General features: G+C 57.8%; 2 protein-coding genes across 2 annotated transcripts; one reads left to right on the top strand and one right to left on the bottom strand.

The window, feature by feature from the left end:
* Positions 1 to 460: 460 nt before the first annotated feature.
* On the bottom strand, positions 461 to 3,444 carry KMT5C (lysine methyltransferase 5C). The gene is made up of 8 exons (XM_049787048.1): positions 3,300 to 3,444; positions 3,038 to 3,203; positions 2,717 to 2,826; positions 2,382 to 2,545; positions 2,260 to 2,279; positions 1,858 to 1,994; positions 1,449 to 1,612; positions 461 to 1,366 (listed from the first exon to the last, which is right to left on the bottom strand). Exons 1-8 carry the CDS (start codon positions 3,407 to 3,409, stop codon positions 882 to 884), a joined length of 1,356 nt encoding a protein of 451 aa, XP_049643005.1. The 5' UTR covers positions 3,410 to 3,444; the 3' UTR covers positions 461 to 881.
* Positions 3,445 to 15,752: 12,308 nt separating this feature from the next.
* TMEM150B (transmembrane protein 150B) lies at positions 15,753 to 19,867 on the top strand. The gene is made up of 6 exons (XM_049787648.1): positions 15,753 to 15,820; positions 16,201 to 16,260; positions 16,351 to 16,418; positions 16,568 to 16,695; positions 17,860 to 18,043; positions 19,656 to 19,867. The coding sequence occupies exons 1-6, from the start codon at positions 15,753 to 15,755 to the stop codon at positions 19,865 to 19,867; spliced, it is 720 nt and encodes a 239-aa protein (XP_049643605.1).
* Positions 19,868 to 20,050: the final 183 nt, after the last annotated feature.

Below are 20,050 nucleotides of genomic sequence, written 5' to 3'. Positions count from 1 at the left end.
GTCTGCTCAGAAACAGCTCCTGGCAGGCACGGGGGACCCTATGGGACGCCGGGATTCGAACCAACCACCTTGGGTCCTGGATCGGCTGCTTGCAAGGCAAACGCCGCTGTGCTATCTCTCCGGCCCGCATTTTATTGTATTTATTTTTTGGTTTTTGGGCACACCCGGCGGTGCTCAGGGGTCACTCCTGGCTGCCTGCTCAGAAATAGCTCCTGGCAGGCACGGGGGACCCTATGGGACGCCGGGATTCGAACCAACCACCTTGGGTCCTGGATCGGCTGCTTGCAAGGCAACACCCGCTGTGCTATCTCTCCGGGCCCTGGTTGAACTTTCGGTGGAACACTCCTTTCTGTATGGCGCAGCTACTGAGCAGGGTTCCCAGGAAAGCGACAATGCTCCTCCTCCTTCACACCTCCCTATGAGCTTACCACCTGAGCAGGCTGCTTATGACTAATATGCCTTTTTAACTTTCATTTTTTTATTTATTATAACAAGGTTTTAATAAAATAAAAGTTCAAGTGCTTCCAAGCCCCCTCCCCGGCCTTCTGGTGTGGGGGAGGGCAGGGTACCCCCACACCCCAGTAGCACCAGGGGCAGCACCATGAAAGGATGAGGTCACACGGCCTCCCTGAGACCTGCCTGGGTGGTGGCACACCCCGACACACTGGCCCTGCCCCCTGACTGTTGAGGGAGCACCCTCAGCCCCCCATGGGCCCACCCCTATGGCTTTGCTCGCTGGCCAGGGCTCCCTGCAGGCTCAGGGTCGGCAGTCACAGGCGATCAGGGGGGCACCACGGTCTTGGGGGCAGGGTGAGCTTCTTGGAGTGACTTCAGGGGCACCAGGAGGAGCCGCTTTCCTGGGGGACCTCCCTGTGTGGCCGTCAAGGCCCCTCACCGTGGACGTCCAGGTCGATGGAGCCATGGCTAACCACCAGCCGCAGGCGCTTGGGTGGGGAGAAGGGGGCGAAGGCCAGAGCCTGTTTGGGCACAGGCATGGGTACCGGGGCCCTGGCGGGCGTGGGCGCAGGGGGCAGCGGCACCGTTGCCCGGCTCAGGTTTACTCGCAGCACATAAGGCAGCCCGTAGCGCCGAGCCCAGTGCCAGTCGTGCTGCGGGGCCGACATTCGGTGGAGCATCACCCGGGCCTCGGCCTGCAGGCGGCAGTGGGGCCCGCACCCCGCCCAGGGGTGCAGGGAAACTTGGGCTTCCGGGAGAACGGGGAGCGCCACGGAGGCTCGCCGGGACTGGGGGCGCCGGCGTTTCCGGGGACGTGTCCTGAGCTGGGGCTGAGGCAGCCACTGGAGCCAGAGCGGGGAGGCATCGGGGCAGGAGCTGCAGGGCGGGGTGCGGAGCGACTGGCAGGCCACTGTGGAGAAGAGAGGTGTCACAGGGCCGCGAAAGGGCCTGGGGTGGGTGGCTGGGTAGGGCAGCAGGCACTGGGCGCTCACGGCAAGAGTCCTGGCGGCCAGACTGCAGGGACTGGTGTGCGCAGGTCCGGGGGGCCCGCGGGTCTTGCTGCAGCCGCCGTTTGGTCTCCCGCAGTTCGTACTTGTCGGGGGGACGGGTCTGCGGGGGCTCCCGCGGCTGCAGCCTGAAAGCGCCTTCGCCTTTCCTGCCAGGAGGGAGGTCGCGCGTCAGTGAAGGCGCGCAGTGGTCCGCAAACTACGGCCCCCCGCGGACCACATGTTGTGTTTGTTCTGGTTTGTTTCTTCACTTCAAAACGACACTCTGATCGGAATTTTTTCGGAGTTTTTGTGTTTACCATAGCCTGGCCCGCCAACGATCTGAGGGACATGAACTGGCCCCCTGCGGGACGCCCACCGCCTAACTTTAGGAGCCCCCAAGGCCCGCCCGCACCTCTCGCAGGTGTGGCATTCACAGTGCTCGTTCTTCTCCCCGAAGAAGCCGTCGCCGTAGAAGCACGTCACCTCGTCGCCGGGCTCGATGTCCCGCAGCACCTTCACGCACGCGGCGTTCCCGTCTGTGGGCACAAACTGCGGGGCCCTGCCTCAGCGCCCCACCTGGGGACGGGTCCTCGACTGATTGGGAGCCCTGCGAGGGTGGCTCGGGCTCTGTGCCTCTCATGCCCCCTGCAGGCCGGGGATAGCCAGTGCACGCCAGGAGGTCAGGGACACCCTGCTAGTCTCACTGGCTGCGGTGGTGGGGGCGCCCCCACAGTCGTTGGGGTCCTGCTGCTGGCCCTCCGGCAGCTGCCCACCCGCACCCCCCACTTGCCTTCCCGCTGCCGCGGAGCCTCACCTTGCAGTTGGGTTTGCAGTCTGGAGTCGGGAAGAAAGGAGGACAAGAGGGTGAGGACAAGAGGGCGGTGAGCGGACCAGCACCCCGAACCAGAACCCGGCTGCGCCCTGCCCTGCACGCACCGTGGTTGATGAAGGCGGCGGGGCCCAGCCAGAGCTGAGCGCTGCGCTTGCGGGTGGAGTACATGATGCTGAAGTCGTTCTCGCCGGCCCGAAGCAGCTCCTCGTCGGCCTCCCGCAGCTCTGCGATGCAGCCCACCAGCATTTCCAGCTTCTCGTTCTTCTTCCTGCCCCGGGATCCCTCGCCGTGAGCCCCAGCCGCCACGCTTGGAATGGGAGGTAGCTGCCGTGCGCCCGTCCAGTCCCGTCCCTGTGCGGACCCTTCTCTGCCTGGCTGGGCAGCGCCAGCAGGAGGAGGAGGGCCGGGCCCGCGGGCCTGCTGGCTCGGCCGCACTCACCAGGCGCGGGTGGACACGATCTTGGCCCCGTTGGTCTCCATGGAGTAGCGGGTGCAGGGCAGGATGGCGAAGCCACTCTCGGGCAGGAAGGCGCGGAGGTAGCTATAGATCTGGGGAACCATGGTGGCAGCTGAAGGGGTGCCCCTTTTGGGGGGACTGCTCTGCACTGACCCAGGAGAGCTCAGCGGCCCTGTGGGCCACAGGAAGAGGAGGTGAGGGCCCCCCACGCCTCCTTTCCGTGGCAGCTAGGCCTGGGGGGTCCTGGTGGCTAAGGAAGTGAGGGAGGGCGGGCGGGCGACGGGCGGGGTGGGGGGCCCTCACGTGGCTCTTGAGCGCGGCCTCCTGCCGGGGACCCCGGCTCTGGAAGTAGTGGGCCATCCAGCCGCCCCCCGTCAGGGCCCGGAACGCAGCCTCCAGGTCCCGCTGCCTCAGGAAGGCCTCCAGCGCTGAGCGCAGGTGCTGCTGTCGCCGCAAAGGCGGCACGGGGCTGGGGGAGAGCGCACGCGGGGTCGGGGCCAGGGCCTGGGCCGACCCCGCAGGCCCGCTGGGCGGGGCGGCTCCGAGGGGCCACCGGGAGCCTCACCTGACGTTCATCTTGTGGGTGCAGAAGCCCAGGTAGGGGTCCAGCACCAGGCTGGTGGCCAGGTCGTCGTTCTCACACAGCTCCCGCGCCGTCACTCTGTCGGGCCCCATGGTGCCCCCAGACCATGCTGCCTCTTGCGGGGAGCCGCGGGGAGCGCCGGCCGGGCTGTAGCAGTGGTGGGGGAGGGAAAGCAGTGCGAGGCGAGGGTGAGATCAACAAGTTCCCCAGAGCGGGCTCAGAGCCCCCCGAAGCAGTACCGGCCCCGGCCCGGTGTGACGGGACAGACACCCCACTCACCCACCCCCGAACCCTGGCTGGGTCCCCGCGCACACGCGTGCGCGCAGTTGGTGCCGTGCAGCGAGCGAGTCCCGGTCTCCCCGCAGGCCAGGGGGACCCACTAATGGCAAACCTAGCATGACCCCAGGGCCGCCCCGCACCCCACCGCAGCCCTGGGGGGCTCCTGAAGCCCCAGGCAGGCGAGGCGGCCTGGGGGGCTGGGGGCGGGAGGCGGCTCCCCACACCTGCGCCCCTTCGAGGACACACAGGAGACATGGGGAGGGGGTGCTGAGGCCGAGACAAAGCAAGAGGGGTGCGGGGTGCGGGCCGGGAGGAAGAGGCCCCAACCTGGGCACTTCGGGGCGCATCAGGAAGGGGGACCGGAAGGGCCGCTTGGGGGTCGTGGCCAGGAAAGCGGGGCTGGGGGCGGGAGCAGACCGACGGGTGCGGGGCCTTGGGGGGCGCCGGCTGGCGAGACAGCCGAGACCCAGCGCCGGGTGGGGGCCCAGCGAGTCGGGGTGCGCCCCGCGGGCCGGGGGACCCCGGGGGCAGAGTGCGGGCGCGAGGGGCCAACTGGGCGCCTGGGAGGCTGCCGGGAGGCGGCGCGGGGCGCAGGGCCGGGCGGAGTCGGGTGCGGGCGCCCGGGCCGGCGAGGGTCACGCGCGGACAGAGCGCGGCCCGGTCGGGGCAGCGGCGGCCGCCGAGGGAGGCCGAGGCCCGCGGGAGGAGGAGGAGAGGAGAGGAGAGGAGAGAGGAGGCCGCGCCGGGGCCGCGGGACCGGGGCGCCCCGAGCCGGGGCCAGAGGGGCTCAGAGTCGGGGCCCGCGCCGCCCCTCACCCGCTTCTCCTCCTCCACCGCCGCCTGCGCGCCGCCGCCGCCACCACCACCGCCTCCTCCTCCTCCCACAGCCTCCTCCAAGCTCTCTCCTCCTCGGCCCGGCCGCCGCGCCTCCCGTCCGCTCCGCCGGGCCCGCCCCGCCCTGCCCTGGGCCTCCGATTGGCCGGACGCGCTGTCCATCCGCCGTTGCCATGGCGCCCGGGCCGCTCCCATGGCTCCCCTCCGCGCTCCGCCCCGCCTCTCCCGCCCCGCCAAAGTCCCGCCCCCGGCCCCGCCACGCCTGCGCCGCCGCTCGGCTCGCCATTGGCTCGCGGCTCCGGCGGGCCCGCCCACGGCCCCGCAGAAGGCGATCTCATTGGCTGAGAGCGCCGTCGCTCCTGCCGAAACTGGGGCTGGGGTCAGGTTCTTCGGGGCCAAGTGGAAAAAGAGCGGGCTCGGCGGACTCCGGAGGCGGCCGCTGATTGGCCGCTGCGGGAACGACTCTCGCTGCTATTGGCTGGCGGTTCCCCCTCTCCCCGCCTCCCCGCCGGCCTCCCGCCTCCGCTACGAGGCCGCGAGCTTCAGCCGCGGGGCGCCGGGGCTGCGCGCGCATCTCGCCCGGCGAGGCCTGCGTTGTCAAGGCGACCAAACTTTATTGACAACCCCGGCGAGCTACAAAGGGCCCAGGCGCTCTGTGGCTTCCCGCCCTGTACCCCCAGGTCACTCGGGGAGCGCCCCCCAAAACGAGCCTGCGCATACACGTCCACGGAAAGGAGGAGGAGGAGGAGGAGGAGGAGGAGGAGGAGGAGGAGGAGGCGGCGGCGGAGGCTGAGGAGAAAGCTCGGACTGACTGCTGAGGCGCTCCCAGGGGACACCCCCTCATTAGGGCGCCCGTCTCAGACGCAAACATAATTAGCGAGGCATCATAATTGCGCCCCGAATTCAATCCGCGGCAAGGCGCTTGCTAGGGCGGTCTTTGTGTTGCTCTGTGGAACCCAGGGTTCCTCTGAGCAGGTGCTTCTGGAGTGTGGGGCCCAGGGAGAGATGTGCGGGTGCTGGGCTGAGACCTGAGAGCATTGGCCTAGGGACTAAATGAAGTGTGCTTGCAAAAAATAAATGTGGTATGTATACACACACATGCAAATACACACACAGAAATACAGATATACACCTGAAGAAATGAATCCAGGAGTGAGTGTAAGAGGAAATGAATGCATGCGTGGACACTTGAAGAAATGAATGGGTGAATGAGTGAATGAGTGAGCGTGTGTGTGAAGAAATGGAGGAATGGGTGTGTGAGTGCATGAGTGAACGGGTGAGTGTGTGGGTGCATGGGTGAGGTGTGAGCACGCGGCTCAGAAAGTACTTGCAAAAATATACACACACCTGAAGAAATGAATGCAGGAGTGAGTGTCTGAGGAAATGAACGCATGCACGGACACTTGAAGGAATGAATGCACGAAGGAACGGGTGGATGAGTGAATGAATACGTGAATACGTGAAGAAATGGAGGAATGGGTGGGGAGTGCATGAGTAAACAAATGAAAGCATAGATGCATGAAGGAATAAATGGGTGGGTGAGTGTGTGGGTGCGTGGGTGAAGCGTGAGCATGGCCCAGGAAGTGAAGGAAGTGTGCTTGCAAAAAAATATTTTTATTTATACACACACATGCGAATAAACACACACATATATTATATATATGTATATATATACCTGAAGAAATGAATACAGGAGTGTCTGAGGAAATGAATGCATGCATGGACACTTGAAGGAAGGAATGCACGAAGGAACGAATGATTGGGTGGATGAGTGAATGAATGAGCGTCTACGTGAAGAAATGGAGGAATGGGTGGGGAGTGCATGAATGAATGAATGAATGAAAGCATAGATGCATAAAGGAATCAATGGGTGGGTGAGTGTGTGGGTGCGTGGGTGAGGCGTGAGCATGGCCCAGGAAGTGAAGGAAGTGTGCTTGCAAAAAATATTTTTATGGGGCCGGGCGGTGGCGCTAAAGGCAAGGTGCCTGCCTTGCCAGCGCTAGCCTAGGACGGACCGCGGTTCGATCCCCCGGTGTCCCATATGGTCCCCCAAAGCCAGGAGCGACTTCTGAGCGCATAGCCAGGAGTAACCCCTGAGCGTCACTGGGTGTGGCCCAAAAACAAAAAAAAATATTTTTATATATACACATGCAAATATAAACACACGCATATATATTATATATATATATATATATATATATATATATATATATATATATATATACCTGAAGAAATGAATGCAGGAGTGAGTGTATGAGAAGATGAATGCGTACATGGACACTTGAAGAAATAAGTGTAGGAAGGAACGAATGAGTGGATGGGTGGGTGAATGGATGCATGGCTATCTGAAGAAATGGAGGAATGGGTGGGCGAGGGCATGAGTGGACGAATGCATAGGTGCATGAAGGAATGAATGGGTGGGCGAGGGCATGAGTGGACGAATGCATAGGTGCATGAAGGAATGAATGGGTGGGCGAGGGCATGAGTGGACGAATGCATAGGTGCATGAAGGAATGAATGGGTGGGCGAGGGCATGAGTGGACGAATGCATAGGTGCATGAAGGAATGAATGGGTGGGCGAGGGCATGAGTGGACGAATGCATAGGTGCATGAAGGAATGAATGGGTGGGCGAGGGCATGAGTGGACGAATGCATAGGTGCATGAAGGAATGAATGGGTGGGCGAGGGCATGAGTGGACGAATGCATAGGTGCATGAAGGAATGAATGGGTGGGCGAGGGCATGAGTGGAATGCATAGGTGCATGAAGGAATGAATGGGTGGGCGAGGGCATGAGTGGACGAATGCATAGGTGCATGAAGGAATGAATGGGTGGGCGAGGGCATGAGTGGACGAATGCATAGGTGCATGAAGGAATGAATGGGTGGGCGAGGGCATGAGTGGACGAATGCATAGGTGCATGAAGGAATGAATGGGTGGGCGAGGGCATGAGTGGACGAATGCATAGGTGCATGAAGGAATGAATGGGTGGGCGAGGGCATGAGTGGACGAATGCATAGGTGCATGAAGGAATGAATGGGTGGGCGAGGGCATGAGTGGACGAATGCATAGGTGCATGAAGGAATGAATGGGTGGGCGAGGGCATGAGTGGACGAATGCATAGGTGCATGAAGGAATGAATGGGTGGGCGAGGGCATGAGTGGACGAATGCATAGGTGCATGAAGGAATGAATGGGTGGGCGAGGGCATGAGTGGACGAATGCATAGGTGCATGAAGGAATGAATGGGTGGGCGAGGGCATGAGTGGACGAATGCATAGGTGCATGAAGGAATGAATGGGTGGGCGAGGGCATGAGTGAATGAATTAACGTGGATGCATGGATAGTGAAAGAATAAATGCATGAAAGAGAGAATGGGTGGGTGACGGTATGAGTGGATAAATGAATTGCATGAATACGTGAAGCAATGAATGGCTGGATGGGAGAATAACGGAGTGAATGAATGAATGCAAATATGAGTGGGGCATAAGTCACACCACTCCTCAGACACCCAGTCATGACAGAGCATGTGTGTGACGAGGTCTAGGGCGTGTGGTGTGTGGAGCCGGGGTGAGTGAACACCTTGTTTTAGTATTGGTCATCTATCATGTTTGTACCCCGAAATCATCACCTAGTGATCTATATTCTCACACCATGTTCTAGTCGTACAGGATGGGGGGCAAGAGCACAGCAGGTGGGGAGCTTGCCTAGCACATGGCCAGCCAACCCAGGCTCTACTCCCAGCACCCTACCAGGATGGATCCACCACAGAGTCAGGAGCAACCCTGAGCACCTCTGTGTGTGGCCCCCCAAAAAAGCTACCAGTGAAAAGATTGTATGATGAGAGTTATAAAAGTCTGGGAGCCAGGGGCCGGGCGGTGGCGCAAGAGGTAAGGTGCCTGCCTTGCCTGCGCTAGCCTTGGACGGACCGCGGTTCGATCCCCCGGCGTCCCATATGGTCCCCCAAGCCAGGAGCGACTTCTGAGCACATAGCCAGGAGTAACCCCTGAGCGTCACCGGGTGTGGCCCAAAAACCAAAAAAAAAAAAAAAAAAAAAAAAAAGTCTGGGAGCCAGAGCGATAGAACATTGGTAGGGCGTTTGCCTTGTATGCAGAAGGAAGGTGGTTCGAGTCCCGGCATCCCATAGGGTCCCCTGAGACTACAAGGAGCGATTTCTGAGCGAAGAGCCAGGAGGAACCCCTGCCACTGGGTGTGGCCCCAAAACAAAAAAAGTCTACAGCCTGTCAGAGCACCATAAAGGACAGACAAGGGTCAGGGACAAAGGTCAAGGCCCCAAGTGACAACTTGAGGAAGGAAATAAGAGATCTGTCAGGAGTTAACTGTTAGGAGGCACACCCAGAGGTACGTAAGGACCATGCCTGGCTCTGCGTCACTTCTTTGGGGCTTTGAGGATATTGTGTGGTGTTGGTGACTGGACACGGTCATCAGTATTTCAAACCTCGGGTTTGGATTTACTATCTCTACAGCCTAGTCCCTAAGTCTCTCTCTCTCTCTCTCTCTCTCTCTCTCTCTCTCTCTCTCTCTCTCTCTCTCTCTCTCTCTCTCTCTCTCCCTTCCTTCCTTCCTTCTTTTCTTTCTTTCTTTCTTTCTTTCTTTCTTTCTTTCTTTCTTTCTTTCTTTCTTTCTTTCTTTCTTTCTTTCTTTCTTTCTTTCTTTCTTTCTTTCTTTCTTTCTCTTTCTTTCTTTTTCTTTCTTTCTTTCTTTCTTTCTTTCTTTCTTTCTTTCTTTCTTTCTTTCTTTCTTTCTTTCTTTCTTTCTTCTTTCATTCTTTCTTTTCTTTCTTTCTTTCTTTCTTTCTTTCTTTCTTTCTTTCTTTCTTTCTTTCTTTCTTTCTTTCTTTCTCTTTCTTTCTTTCTTCTTTCATTCTTTCTTTCTTTCTTTCTTTCTTTCTTTCTTTCTTTCTTTCTTTCTTTCTTTCTTTCTTTCTTTCTTTCTTTCTTTCTTTCTCTTTCTTTCATTCTTTCCTTCTTTCTTCCTTCCCGGCCCCCTTTCTTTCTTTCTTTCTTTTTCTTTCTTTCTTTCTTTCTTTCTTTCTTTCTTTCTTTCTTTCTTTCTTTCTTTCTTTCTTTCTTTCTTTCTTTCTTTCTTTCTTTCTTTCTTTCTTTCTTTCTTTCTTTCTTTCTTTCTTTCTCTTTCTTTCCTTCTTTCCTTCTTCTTTCTTCCTTCCCGGCCCCCTTTCTTTCTTTCTTTCTTTCTTTCTTTCTTTCTTTCTTTCTTTCTTTCTTTCTTTCTTTCTTTCTTTCTTTCTTTCTTTCTTTCTTTCTTTCTTTCTTCTTTCTTTCTTTCTTTCTTTCTTTCTTTCTTTCTTTCTTTCTCTTTCTTTCCTTCTTTCCTTCTTCTTTCTTCCTTCCTTCCTTCCTTCCTTCCTCCTCCCTCCCTCCCTCCTTTCCTTCCTTCCTTCCTTCCTTCCTTCCTTCCTTCCTTCCTTCCTTCCTTCCTTCCTTCCTTCCTTCCTTCCTTCCTCCCTCCCTCCCTCCCTCCCTCACTCCCTTCCTTCCTTCCTTCCTTCCTTCCTTCCTTCCTTCCTTCCTTCCTTCCTTCCTTCCTTCCAAAAGTAAAAAGTACTTCATACAAGTCTTTTTTTTTTTTTTGGTTTTTGGGCCACACCCAGTGACGCTCAGGGGTTACTCCTGGCTATGCGCTCAGAAGTCGCTCCTGGCTTGGGGGACCATATGGGATGCCGGGGGATCGAACCGCGGTCCGTCCTAGGCTAGCGCAGGCAAGGCAGGCACCTTACCTCTAGCGCCACCGCCCGGCCCCTTCATACAAGTCTTTAACCCATCTAAGAAAATGACAGAGCAATATTAAAATATCTCCTTCCATGGACGGGAGAGATAACATTGCACTTTGAACTCAGCTAGGCATAGTCCATAAGCACCACTGGGCGTGGCATTCGAAAAGACAGGTATTTGTGGACTGGAAGGATAGTACAAAGAGTAGAGCATTTGCTTTGCACAAAGTCAAGCCGGGTTCAATCCCTAGTACAATGTATGGCCCCCCAGCACTGCCAGGAGTGAGTCCTGAGCACTGCCACCTGAGCACAATACAAACCTGACTGACAGCCTAGCATGAGTGAGGGCCTGGGTTCAACCCTTCACACCACCAAATATCCCCCAGTAGACCTGGGTGCGTGTCTCTTACAGCGGAGTGGGGAGGCCATTTGCTTTACACATGACCAACCCCAGGTTTGAGCCCCAGCATCCCATGGGATTCCCTGAGCCTGCCACGAGTTAATTCCTCAGCTCAGAGCCAGGAGTAACCCCTGACAACACCGGGTGTGGCCCCAAAACAAAAACAAACAAATAGGGCCGAGAGATAGCATGGAAGTAAGGCATTTGCCTTTCATACAGAAGGACAGTGGCTCAAATCCCAGCATCTCATATGGTCCCCTGTGCCTGCCAGGGACAATTTCTGAGCATAATACCAGGAGCAACCCCTGAGCGCTGCTGGGTGTGACCCCAAAGCCCCCCAAAAAATAAACAAAAAGCTCGGGAACTTTTGCAGGTAGCTTCCCAGAGGCCTCTGTGGGCCCAGCTCTCCAGGAAATTTCGCCACAGTGAGACACAGCGGCGTGGGCTGAGTGTGCACAGCCTACTGGGGCCACCACAGGAACGGGGTGGGGGAACCCTGGCCTCAGCTGGACGGCCAGGCTCAGAAAGAGGAAACCTTGGCTTGCAAGAACGTGCTTTCATTTTAGGGTTACAAGGGACCCACCGTTCCCACTTCTCCTGTTTAGTCATTTCTGTTCCTGGTCAGAACCTCACGCTTTGCTTTCTGTGTTCCACTGGCACATGCAAATAAAACAAAGAAGGAATATTCCTTGCTGGGGTTCGAGAGATAGCATAGCAGGGAGGGCACTTGGCTCGCACATGGCCAACCTGGGTTCAACACCTGACGTCCCATATGGTCCCCCAGCATTGTCAGGAGTAATTCTTTTTTGTTTGTTTGTTCGTTGTTGGTTTTGTTTTAGGGTCACATCCAACAGAGCTCAGGGGTTCCTCCTGGCTCTGCACTAGAAACCGCTCCTGGCAGGCTCAGTGACCGTATGGGATGCTGGCAATTAAAGCTGGATCTGTCCCAGGTCGGCTGCGTGCGAGGCAAACGCCCTATCGCTGTGCTATCGCTCCAGCCCCAGGAGTAATTCTTGAGTGCAGAGCCAACAGAAATTCCTGAAGCATGGTTGGGTGTGGCCCTCCAAAACAGAACAAAAACCATTATTTTTGCTTGTGTGGGGGCCACACCCAGCTGTGCTCTATGGAAGGGCTCCGGGGACCATGTGATGCCAGGGATAGAACCTGGAACATCTATCCAGCCCCCAAAATAGAATAAAAAAATGCTGTTAGGGCTGGAGCTAGTACAGCAGGGATGGTGTCTGCCTTGCATGGGGGCAGAGCCAGATTTGTTCTTTGTACCCTGGAGATACAGTGTCCTGAGCATGGTGGCCAGGAGTAGTTCCTGGGCACAGAGCCACCAGTACAGCTGAGCATCACCAGGCCTGGCCCCTAAAATGAACCCAAAACTAAACAAAGGGGGTTGGCTCCAAAATCAACAGCTGCAGATCAGTTTCACTTCTTCTGAGTGCCGGGGATCCCCAGACACCTCCGTTTTAGAAATTCACAAGACTAGGACTTACTCAAGAACTGTAGCGAGGGCACTGGAGCAAGAGCACAGAGGATAGAGCGTTTGCTTTGCACATGACCGAGCTGGGTTCAATCCCTGGCGTTCCATAGGGTTCCCCCAAGACTGCCAGGCATGATTCCTGAGTGCAGAGCTGGGAGGAACTCCTGAGCACCACCAGATGTGGCCCCAAAACCAAAAATAAAAAAGCTGTGGTTGAAGTTGGAAGGGTTTACAACCCCAGGATCCCAGAAAGATACCCGAAACGCTGTCCCCGAAACACAAGTGCAGTGATCCCCATTTGTTATCTGTAACTTGGGGCCCTCAGAGGTGGGCGATCACAAAGACACCCAGCCCTGCCATGCACACAGCCTCATTCCAGCTCCCATTCTAGGCAGGGGAGGGACCAGACACAGTGGGTCTCTTACAGTGACCAGTAAGCCTGTAACTCAGGAAGCAGTAACTCAGGCAGTTGAGAGGTGGAGGGGCTCAGCGTTGTCTTCATGCTTAACACGGGTTAAAATGGGCGCTTTAGAACACGGGTTGGATCCCCAGCATTGAACAGTTCCCCCAGCACTGCTGCATGTGGCAACCAGAAAGAAACAACCAGGCCAATGACAGCCCGTCCTGCAGCTGGGATAGGTGAGTGATGTCTGCGTTTCTCTTTTTTTTTTTGGTTTTTGGGCCACACCCAGCGGTGCTCAGGGGTTACTCCTAGCTGTCTGCTCAGAAATAGTTCCTGGCAGGCACGGGGGACCATATGGGACACTGGGATTCAAACCAACCCCCTTTGGTCCTGGATCGGCTGCTTGCAAGGCAAACGCCGCTGTGCTATCTCTCCGGGCCCTGCGTTTCTCTTCTAACATCAGTGATGCAATGTGGGAGGACGAGCCCATATAGTCCATGAGTTATGCTTGAGGGGCCTGGAGAGATAGCACAGCAAGGGGGGTGTTTGCCTTGCATGTGGCTGACCTGAGTTCTACCCCTGACATTCCTTATGGTCCCCCGAGCCTGCCAAGAGTGATTTCTGAGCACAGAGCCAGGAGTAACCCCTGAGTACTGCTGAGTGTAACTGAAATCCCCCCCCCCCCTAAAAAAGATAGAAGAAATATTTGGGTTGGATCTGGTAGGGTGCATGCCTTGCATGTGGCCAGTTCTGGCTTATTTCCAGGTATCCTGTGTGTCTTCTGAAGCTGTCAGGAGTGGTTCCGGAGCCAGGAGTAATCCCCAAGCACCACCTGGTAGGCTTCCCCCTGCCCCCGGGCAATCCAGTCTTTTTAATGTTTTGTTTTTATTTTTATTTGTTGGGCCACACTTGACAGTGTTCAGAGCTTATTTCTGTCTCTGTGCTCAGAAATTTACTCTGGCAATACTTAGGGGAGCGTACGAGATGCCGGGGATCGAACTGGGATTGGCCACATGCAAGACAAACGCTCTACCCCCTGTCCTATACCTCCTGCCCAATCCAGTCATTTTTTTTTTTTGTTTTGTTTTTAGGAGCACATCTTGGGAGCATCACCTTTGGTCTCTTGGACAATCTTCACTTCTATTTCCAAGTATCTCTACCCGCTACTCAAGGAAATGATTTAGCAATGAATGATCTATCATTTCCTTTCAGTCTAAACGCAGTCACTGACTCACTTCAAGTTTCTATAATTGAGTCTTCAGGAAACTCTACTCCTGGGGTTCTCGGGGCTTCACTCACTGCACCCCTCTTCTCTTCCCCTGTTACCCAAAGTGAGCCCCTCAGCCCTGGCCCCTTTGGCTTCTGCTCCCTCTTTTTTTGTTGTTTTTCTTTTTGGGGTACAGCCAGCGGCACTCAGGTTACTTCTGGCTCTGCACTCAGAAATCACTCCTGGCAGACTTGGGGGACCCTATGGGATGCTGGGGATCGAAACCAGGTGTGCAAAGCAAATGCCCTATCGCTGTGCTATCTGCTCCCCTTTATTTTTCAGGGGACACTTCCCATGCCTGTCACTTTCCCCCTGCCCCTCTTCTGGCCCCTCTGCAGAAATTCTCAGGCTGGAGGAGGCTCCTGGACCCCGAACAGGCCCACGAGTGAGTAACTAACTTCACTCGGCATTTCCCAGCCAAGCACCAGTGGAGCCTCTCTCCAGCTCTCACAGCCCAGGCCTCCCTGGCTCCCCAAGATGGTGTTGGAGACAAACCATCAGGATCCTGGCTTTTACCGGGAAGAGGCTGAAGCACTTCTGAAGTGTCCCCTCCCTGCTGGGTCAGCTTCCTCTTCTAGAGTCACGGTCCCCGCCACCCACCAGAAGCGGTTTCCCGAACATGAAAGTGTGACATCGCCTAGCTCAGAGCAGCACTTGGCCTCTCTGCCCTGGGCCAAGGCAGACAAGCATCCTCGTTTTGTGTCTGGAAGGAGCCAGCCCTTAAGGGGGGCAGTGAATGGAACGGAACCGGAAAGAAGCCCACCAGGTTTGAGGCCTTAGAAAGAACGGTAGAGAAGCGGGGAGCAAAAGGATGGTTGGGTGGGGGAGCGGGAGAGACGGGAACTTGCTAGAATATGTGTCACTTCAGTAGGCCAGGGTGCGTTGCTGGGTCTATGTTTAGTCCAGGGCCAGAAAGACAGCTCAGGGACAGGAAGCACATGTCTGTGTTTTTGACCTGCATGGACTCCCCAAAGTACAACCAGGGACAGCCCTGTTGGTCCTAGTCTTGCTGGTCTCAGCCCCCACATTACTGGCCCAAGCACTGAACTCTCAGACTGGCCTGAGCATTGGTGGGTGGGTGGCCCCTAGGCCCGGGAACAACTGCTTGTGAGGTCCCCTTGGATATAAATGAGTAAAATGAGGTAGGGGTGGGGCTCAGGAGTAATGCACTCTCCTTGCATGCCTGAAACTTGGCTTTGAGCCCCAGACCATCACCCCCTGGCCCTAACACACATACATACACACACACACACACACACACACACACACACACACACACACACACACACACACACACACGGTTGTGGCTTGTTAACTGGGGCAGGGCCTTGGCTTAGCAAGCAGAGTAAAGGATAAAAGATTTGTCCAATGGCCCTGGGGGTGGCTCAAAGGATCAGAGTGTGGGGGATCCTGGGATTGATCCCAGCTGCTGCATGGTCTCTGGAGCATCTCAGACTGGCCTGAGCATTGGTGGGTAGGGCATTTGCTATGCACGTAGCCGACCCAGGTTTGATTCCCGGCATTCCATATGATCCCCCGTGCCTGCCAGGAGTGATTTCTGAGCACAGAGCCAGGAGTAACCCCTGCGTGCTGTCAGGTGTGGCCCCAAACCTAAATAAATAATAAAAAAAAATCCTAAAGAAAAATATGATTTTACTGCAAAGGAAAAAACAAGTGTGAGATACACTGTGCTGTGCCCAGGCCCATGCGGACTTTGGTCCCAGCCTCGCCCCTGATCCCAGTTTCGGTGGAGCCGCGGTGCCAGCCAGCGGTGGGGAGAACCAGGCCAGGCTAGCAGGTGAAGCAGGACACCAGGCCTGGGAGGGACCTTCCATGTGGAGATGGGCGGCCCCCTTGGACCCTTACCCCTGCTCCAGGTGACCCAGGCTTCCCACACCTGCTTCCTTCAGGGCCTTCTCACCTCAGCGATAGGGACCAGGCAGTGGGAGACTGAGAGATCCAGAGATCGGGAGATCCAGTTCCTGCCTGGCTGAGACTTTCCGGTGGAGCCGCCATGAGGGGCTACTTGTTCCTGCTGCCCATCTTCCTGGCCATCTGGTCTATTGTGGGCGTCTGGACTGTGTGAGTGCTAGAGGCAGGACGGATGCTCGTCTGAGGGACGAGGCTGGGGACCTGGACCCCAGGTCTGAAGGAGGAGGCTTGGGGGTGCCTGGACCCTTGGATCTGGGAGAGGAGGGTCAGAGGACTCCAGGATCTGACAAAAGCGGCTGCAGCCTGGAGCTCTGTGTCTGAGGGAGGAAACTGAGGGCCTGGACACCTGATTCTGGGGGAGGCAGCTTGCAGCCTGCATGCTGGGTCTGAGGGAGGAGGCGGGGGCCTTCCAGCAACCTGATGGAGGAGGCTGGGAGTCTGGACTCCAGGATGGGCGAGAGAGCCTGGCGTGGTCTCTAGGTAGGACCTGGCTGACAGCTGACAGCACTCCCCCCGTTCTGTCCCTGCAGCTTCGGCCTGGCGGTGGTCAACGAGGCGGTCAACATCTCCCAGGTCTTCCCCTACATCAGGTAGGAGCACGGGCAGAGGTGCAAAGTTGAAGGTGGCGGGGGTCCCGCTTGGAGACAGCCCGGCTGGAAACCCTTCTGTGTCTGTCCCAGTAACTGCGGGGCCGAGCCCCCCCAGAGCTGCGTCTTCAGCCAGGTGCTCAACGTGGGAGCTGCCACCGGTAAGTGCCTCCTGCCCAGCCTGCCCGCTCAGACCCAGAGCACAGGCCCCTGCCCTCTTCCTCCCTCCTAGGGCTTGACCTGCACCGGGCCCTAGAGCTTCCCTTCCCACCTCCGGGTGTCCTGCCCAGCCCCACTTCTGTCTCCGCAGTCGCCAGCATCTGCATTCTCCGTTACTACCAGCTTCAGGATTGGGGGCTCAGGAAGCGGCCGAACCAGGCGATCTTGTGCAGCGGGCTCCTCTGCGCCCTGGGCACTTCCATCGTGGGGAATTTCCAGGTGAGACTACAACTCCCAGCAGCCCTCGGGGCCTCCAGCCCTTTGTCTGGCGGGCTCATTGCCGCATAGCCTTCTGGGACTTGTATTTCCTCGGAGGTGGCCTCTTTGGCCTGCCAGGGTCGTGGGGGCAGTTTCCTGCGCCCCTTCCCCGTTCTCAGGGGGCAACTGCCGAGGTTCACTCACGGATACTATTTGCTTCCACCTGGGTTTGGGTTCCCTGTGCGTGGATTGAGACTGGGCGAGTGAAGTTCGCCCTTATAGGCTCTAAATCTCACATCTATTTCATTTTTGGTTTTTGTTTTGGGGCCATAGTCGCTGGTGTTCAAGGGTTACTCCTGGCTCTGTGCTCAGGGCTGCAAGGGGCCCATAGAGGGTGCCGGGGGTCAAACCGGGCTCAGCTGTGTGCAAGGCAAGACACTCGACTGTCTCTCTGTTTTGGCCCTTTTAAAAAATATTATTATTTTTTTGTTTTTGTATTTTTTGGGCCACACCTCGTGGTGCTCAGGGGTCACTCCTGGTTCTGCGCTCAGAAATCGCTCCTGGTAGGCTCAAGGGACCATATGGGATGCCGGAGATTGAACCCAGGTCTGTCCTGGGTTGGCCAAGGGCTGTGCTGTCTATCACTCCACCCCGAAACTCCACTTCTGCAAGCCCCCTGGCCAAAAAACTAATTCCCACCCCAGTGTGGCCATCAGCCAAGGCGGCTCCCGGTGTCCTGATAGTCACATCTCTTGCACGGGCGTTGTGGGACTATCTTCAGGTGAAATCACAGTTGTCCTGTGAGGGGACATGATCAGACAGCGCCCTGGGGGGGGGGGGGGCACTGTCCTGGACTCCCAAGCTGCAGAGGGCTATCAGCTGGGATCCTGGGGCCTGCACTGGGGAGATGGCGCCTGGGTGTGGTCACATGGCACTCGCTCTGCGCCTGGCACTGTGGGAGCCCTGGGCCTCACCAGCAGTGCTCAGGGAGGACTTGTATCTGGTTCTGTGCCCAGGGGTCAAAATGGGATTGCTGAGTGCAAGGCCAGTATCTTCAACGCTATAATTCCTGCCGCTGCAGATTCCAAGGCCTGCCCCCTAGTCTGGGTGCCTGCAGGGCTGGGCCGGTGGGCTGGGCTCGGGGTACCCCGGGATCCGCTCTCAACACCAGCCTCTGCCCCCCAGCATCAGCACCAGCGGCCCACACACCTGACGGGCGCCTTCATGGCTTTCTTCGTCGGCGTCTCCTACTTCTGGCTGCAGCTCCTCTTTCTCCGGGGGCTGAAGACGGAGCCCCGGCTGGGCGCGCCCTGGCTCCAACCCCTGCGTCTGGGCCTCTGCAGCGTCGGCTCCGTCCTCATGGTGGCCAGTATCCTTCCTGGGCTGGGTCTCAGTTTCCCCTCAGTGATCACCAAGCGCCCCCTGGCGAGAGGGGTAACCTGCCTCATTACATTCCTCCCCCCTCGAAGGTGTCTGAGAAGCAGCCAGTCCCTGTCCCCTGTCCCCGAGGATGACGATGGTCTCTCCCGGGAGATGAAGGACAGGAGATAAGGACCAGGCCTGCCTAAGCTCCATCTCCCTGAGCTCTGTGGAGGGAGGGAGATGGGGATCTTGCAGGGAGCACTTGGGGCTTGGCAGGCAGGGGTGAAGGGGCTCTGAGCTCCGGGCCTGGTCGGGGGTGGCCCTCAGCTCAGTGTCCAGTGAGTCCAGCTGGACCTGGTGAATCTGCCCCTTTGGGACCACTTTCTCGGGGCCCAACGCCCTGGGCAGGCAGAGGAGGTGGTAAGGGCTGGAACCTGCAGGGCAGATAGGGAAAGGGCCAGTAGAGGAGGCTGGGGACAGGACTAGAGCCCCTAGGCTCTAGGCTTTGCCATTTTGTGGGGCAGGGGGCAAGGAGAACCCTAGGCTCCAGAGCTAGGGGGAGAGGAAGGAGGCAAAAGAGGGGAGAGGGCAGCATGTCCATTCCTGGGCAGGGACTGCCTCCCCCTCAAACCTGGACTGAACAGGCCAGATCTTGTCTACGGTGGGTGTGTGGAGGGGAGAGGGAGAGATACTGGTAAGGGGGTCTGGGATGGGGAATGGTGGGCACCAGTGTAAGGGGGGAACTTGGGTGCTGGGTTCGAGTTGTTGCAGGGCATCAGAGGTGGGCAGCCAGGACAGATGTGGGTGACCAGCTGGCAGGGTGGTGGGGTGGTGGGAGTAAGGCAGGAGGTGGCTTTGACTCAGGCTCTGCTGGGGCTTGATGGGGTGACAGTTGGGCAGGAAGAATATCTTTCAGGGCCAAAAAAGATGCCTATTTTTGGAGGGGGAGTGCTCCCCCTGGGCGCTGCTGTGGGAGCAGATTGGGGGACTGAGGTGGGGCCATGTTTGCAGATGGAGGCTGATGATACTCCAGCTAGGAGGGGAGCAGGGGTCGCCTGTGGGCGGTGCCTGTCCAGTAAGATAAGAACCTGGTGGCGGGCAAACTCAGGATGAAAACAAAAAAGGGCCAGAGGGACAGCATGGTGGGTAGGGCCTTTGGCTTGTGCCCGGCATCCCATAAGGTCCCCGAGGCTTGCCGGAGCGATTTCTGAGCGCAGAGGCAGGAGGAACACCCTGAGGGTGGCAGGTGTGGCCCCAAAATCCAAACAAACACACACAAAATGCAGCGGAGAGGCTTGCCCCAGCAGGTGGGCGGGGCCAAGCCGGCGGCACAGGCGGGGCTATTCATAAAAGGGCGTGCCCAAAACGAGGGGCGGAGCCAGACCAAGCGGGCGTGTCTAAACCAGAAGGGGCGGGGCCACGCCTGCCGGCCGTGGCGTATCCAGACCGAGCGGAGGCTGCGTGCGGTGGGCGTGTCTTAGGTGGAGGGGCGGGGCCATGCGCGAGTGGGCGTGTCCAAGCCCTAGGGAGGGCCGGTGCGATGGGCGTGTCCCAGATGGAGGGGCGTGCCCTGCCGGGGCGGGCGGGGCCTCGGCCTTGGTGGTCCTTGACGCTGTCAGTGGTGGTCCTGCACGTCCGGGGGCTGCGCTCGGCGGGCGCGGGCTGCGAGTGGGCGGCGGCCACGATCCTCTTCGCGCTCTTCGGCCTCCTGGCGGTGGACTTCTCGGACCTGCAGCGCTGCACCCTGCAGCTGCTGCCCCGCTCCGGCGCCTGCCCCGGGCCCTGCGCCCCGAGCTCCCTGCAGCAGCTGCCTCCGCCCGAAGCCTTCTGAGAAGCTCCCGAGGGGGAGCGGCCTCCCAGGAGGAGCGGCCCGGGGTGGACGGACCCGCGTGCCTGGAACCCCGAGGAAACGAGGCTCATCCCAGCGGCCGGCCGTCCCTGATCAAGGCTATTTATTGTTATTATTCCTTTTTTTTGTTTTTTTCTGTCGGGGTTTTCTTGGCCGCCGGCGGAA

Source organism: Suncus etruscus, chromosome 14, assembly GCF_024139225.1.
Source record: "Suncus etruscus isolate mSunEtr1 chromosome 14, mSunEtr1.pri.cur, whole genome shotgun sequence".
Classification (NCBI taxonomy): domain Eukaryota; kingdom Metazoa; phylum Chordata; class Mammalia; order Eulipotyphla; family Soricidae; genus Suncus; species Suncus etruscus.
This window is presented reverse-complemented; position numbering and strand designations above follow the sequence as displayed.

What these genes read in the sequence shown, in the direction of transcription:
- KMT5C (XM_049787048.1), bottom strand. Translation starts at nt 3,409, where the DNA reads ATGGGGCCCGACAGAGTGACGGCGCGGGAGCTGTGTGAGAACGACGAC. An exon ending in AGGCCGCGCTCAAGAGCCAC is followed by an intron (nt 2,827 to 3,037) that starts GTGAGGGCCCCC and finishes ATGGTTCCCCAG; the next exon opens with ATCTATAGCTACCTCCGCGC. An exon ending in GAATGCCACACCTGCGAGAG is followed by an intron (nt 1,613 to 1,857) that starts GTGCGGGCGGGC and finishes CCCTCCTGGCAG; the next exon opens with GAAAGGCGAAGGCGCTTTCA.
- TMEM150B (XM_049787648.1), top strand. Translation starts at nt 15,753, where the DNA reads ATGAGGGGCTACTTGTTCCTGCTGCCCATCTTCCTGGCCATCTGGTCT. An exon ending in CAGGTCTTCCCCTACATCAG is followed by an intron (nt 16,261 to 16,350) that starts GTAGGAGCACGG and finishes TGTCTGTCCCAG; the next exon opens with TAACTGCGGGGCCGAGCCCC. An exon ending in CAACGTGGGAGCTGCCACCG is followed by an intron (nt 16,419 to 16,567) that starts GTAAGTGCCTCC and finishes CTGTCTCCGCAG; the next exon opens with TCGCCAGCATCTGCATTCTC.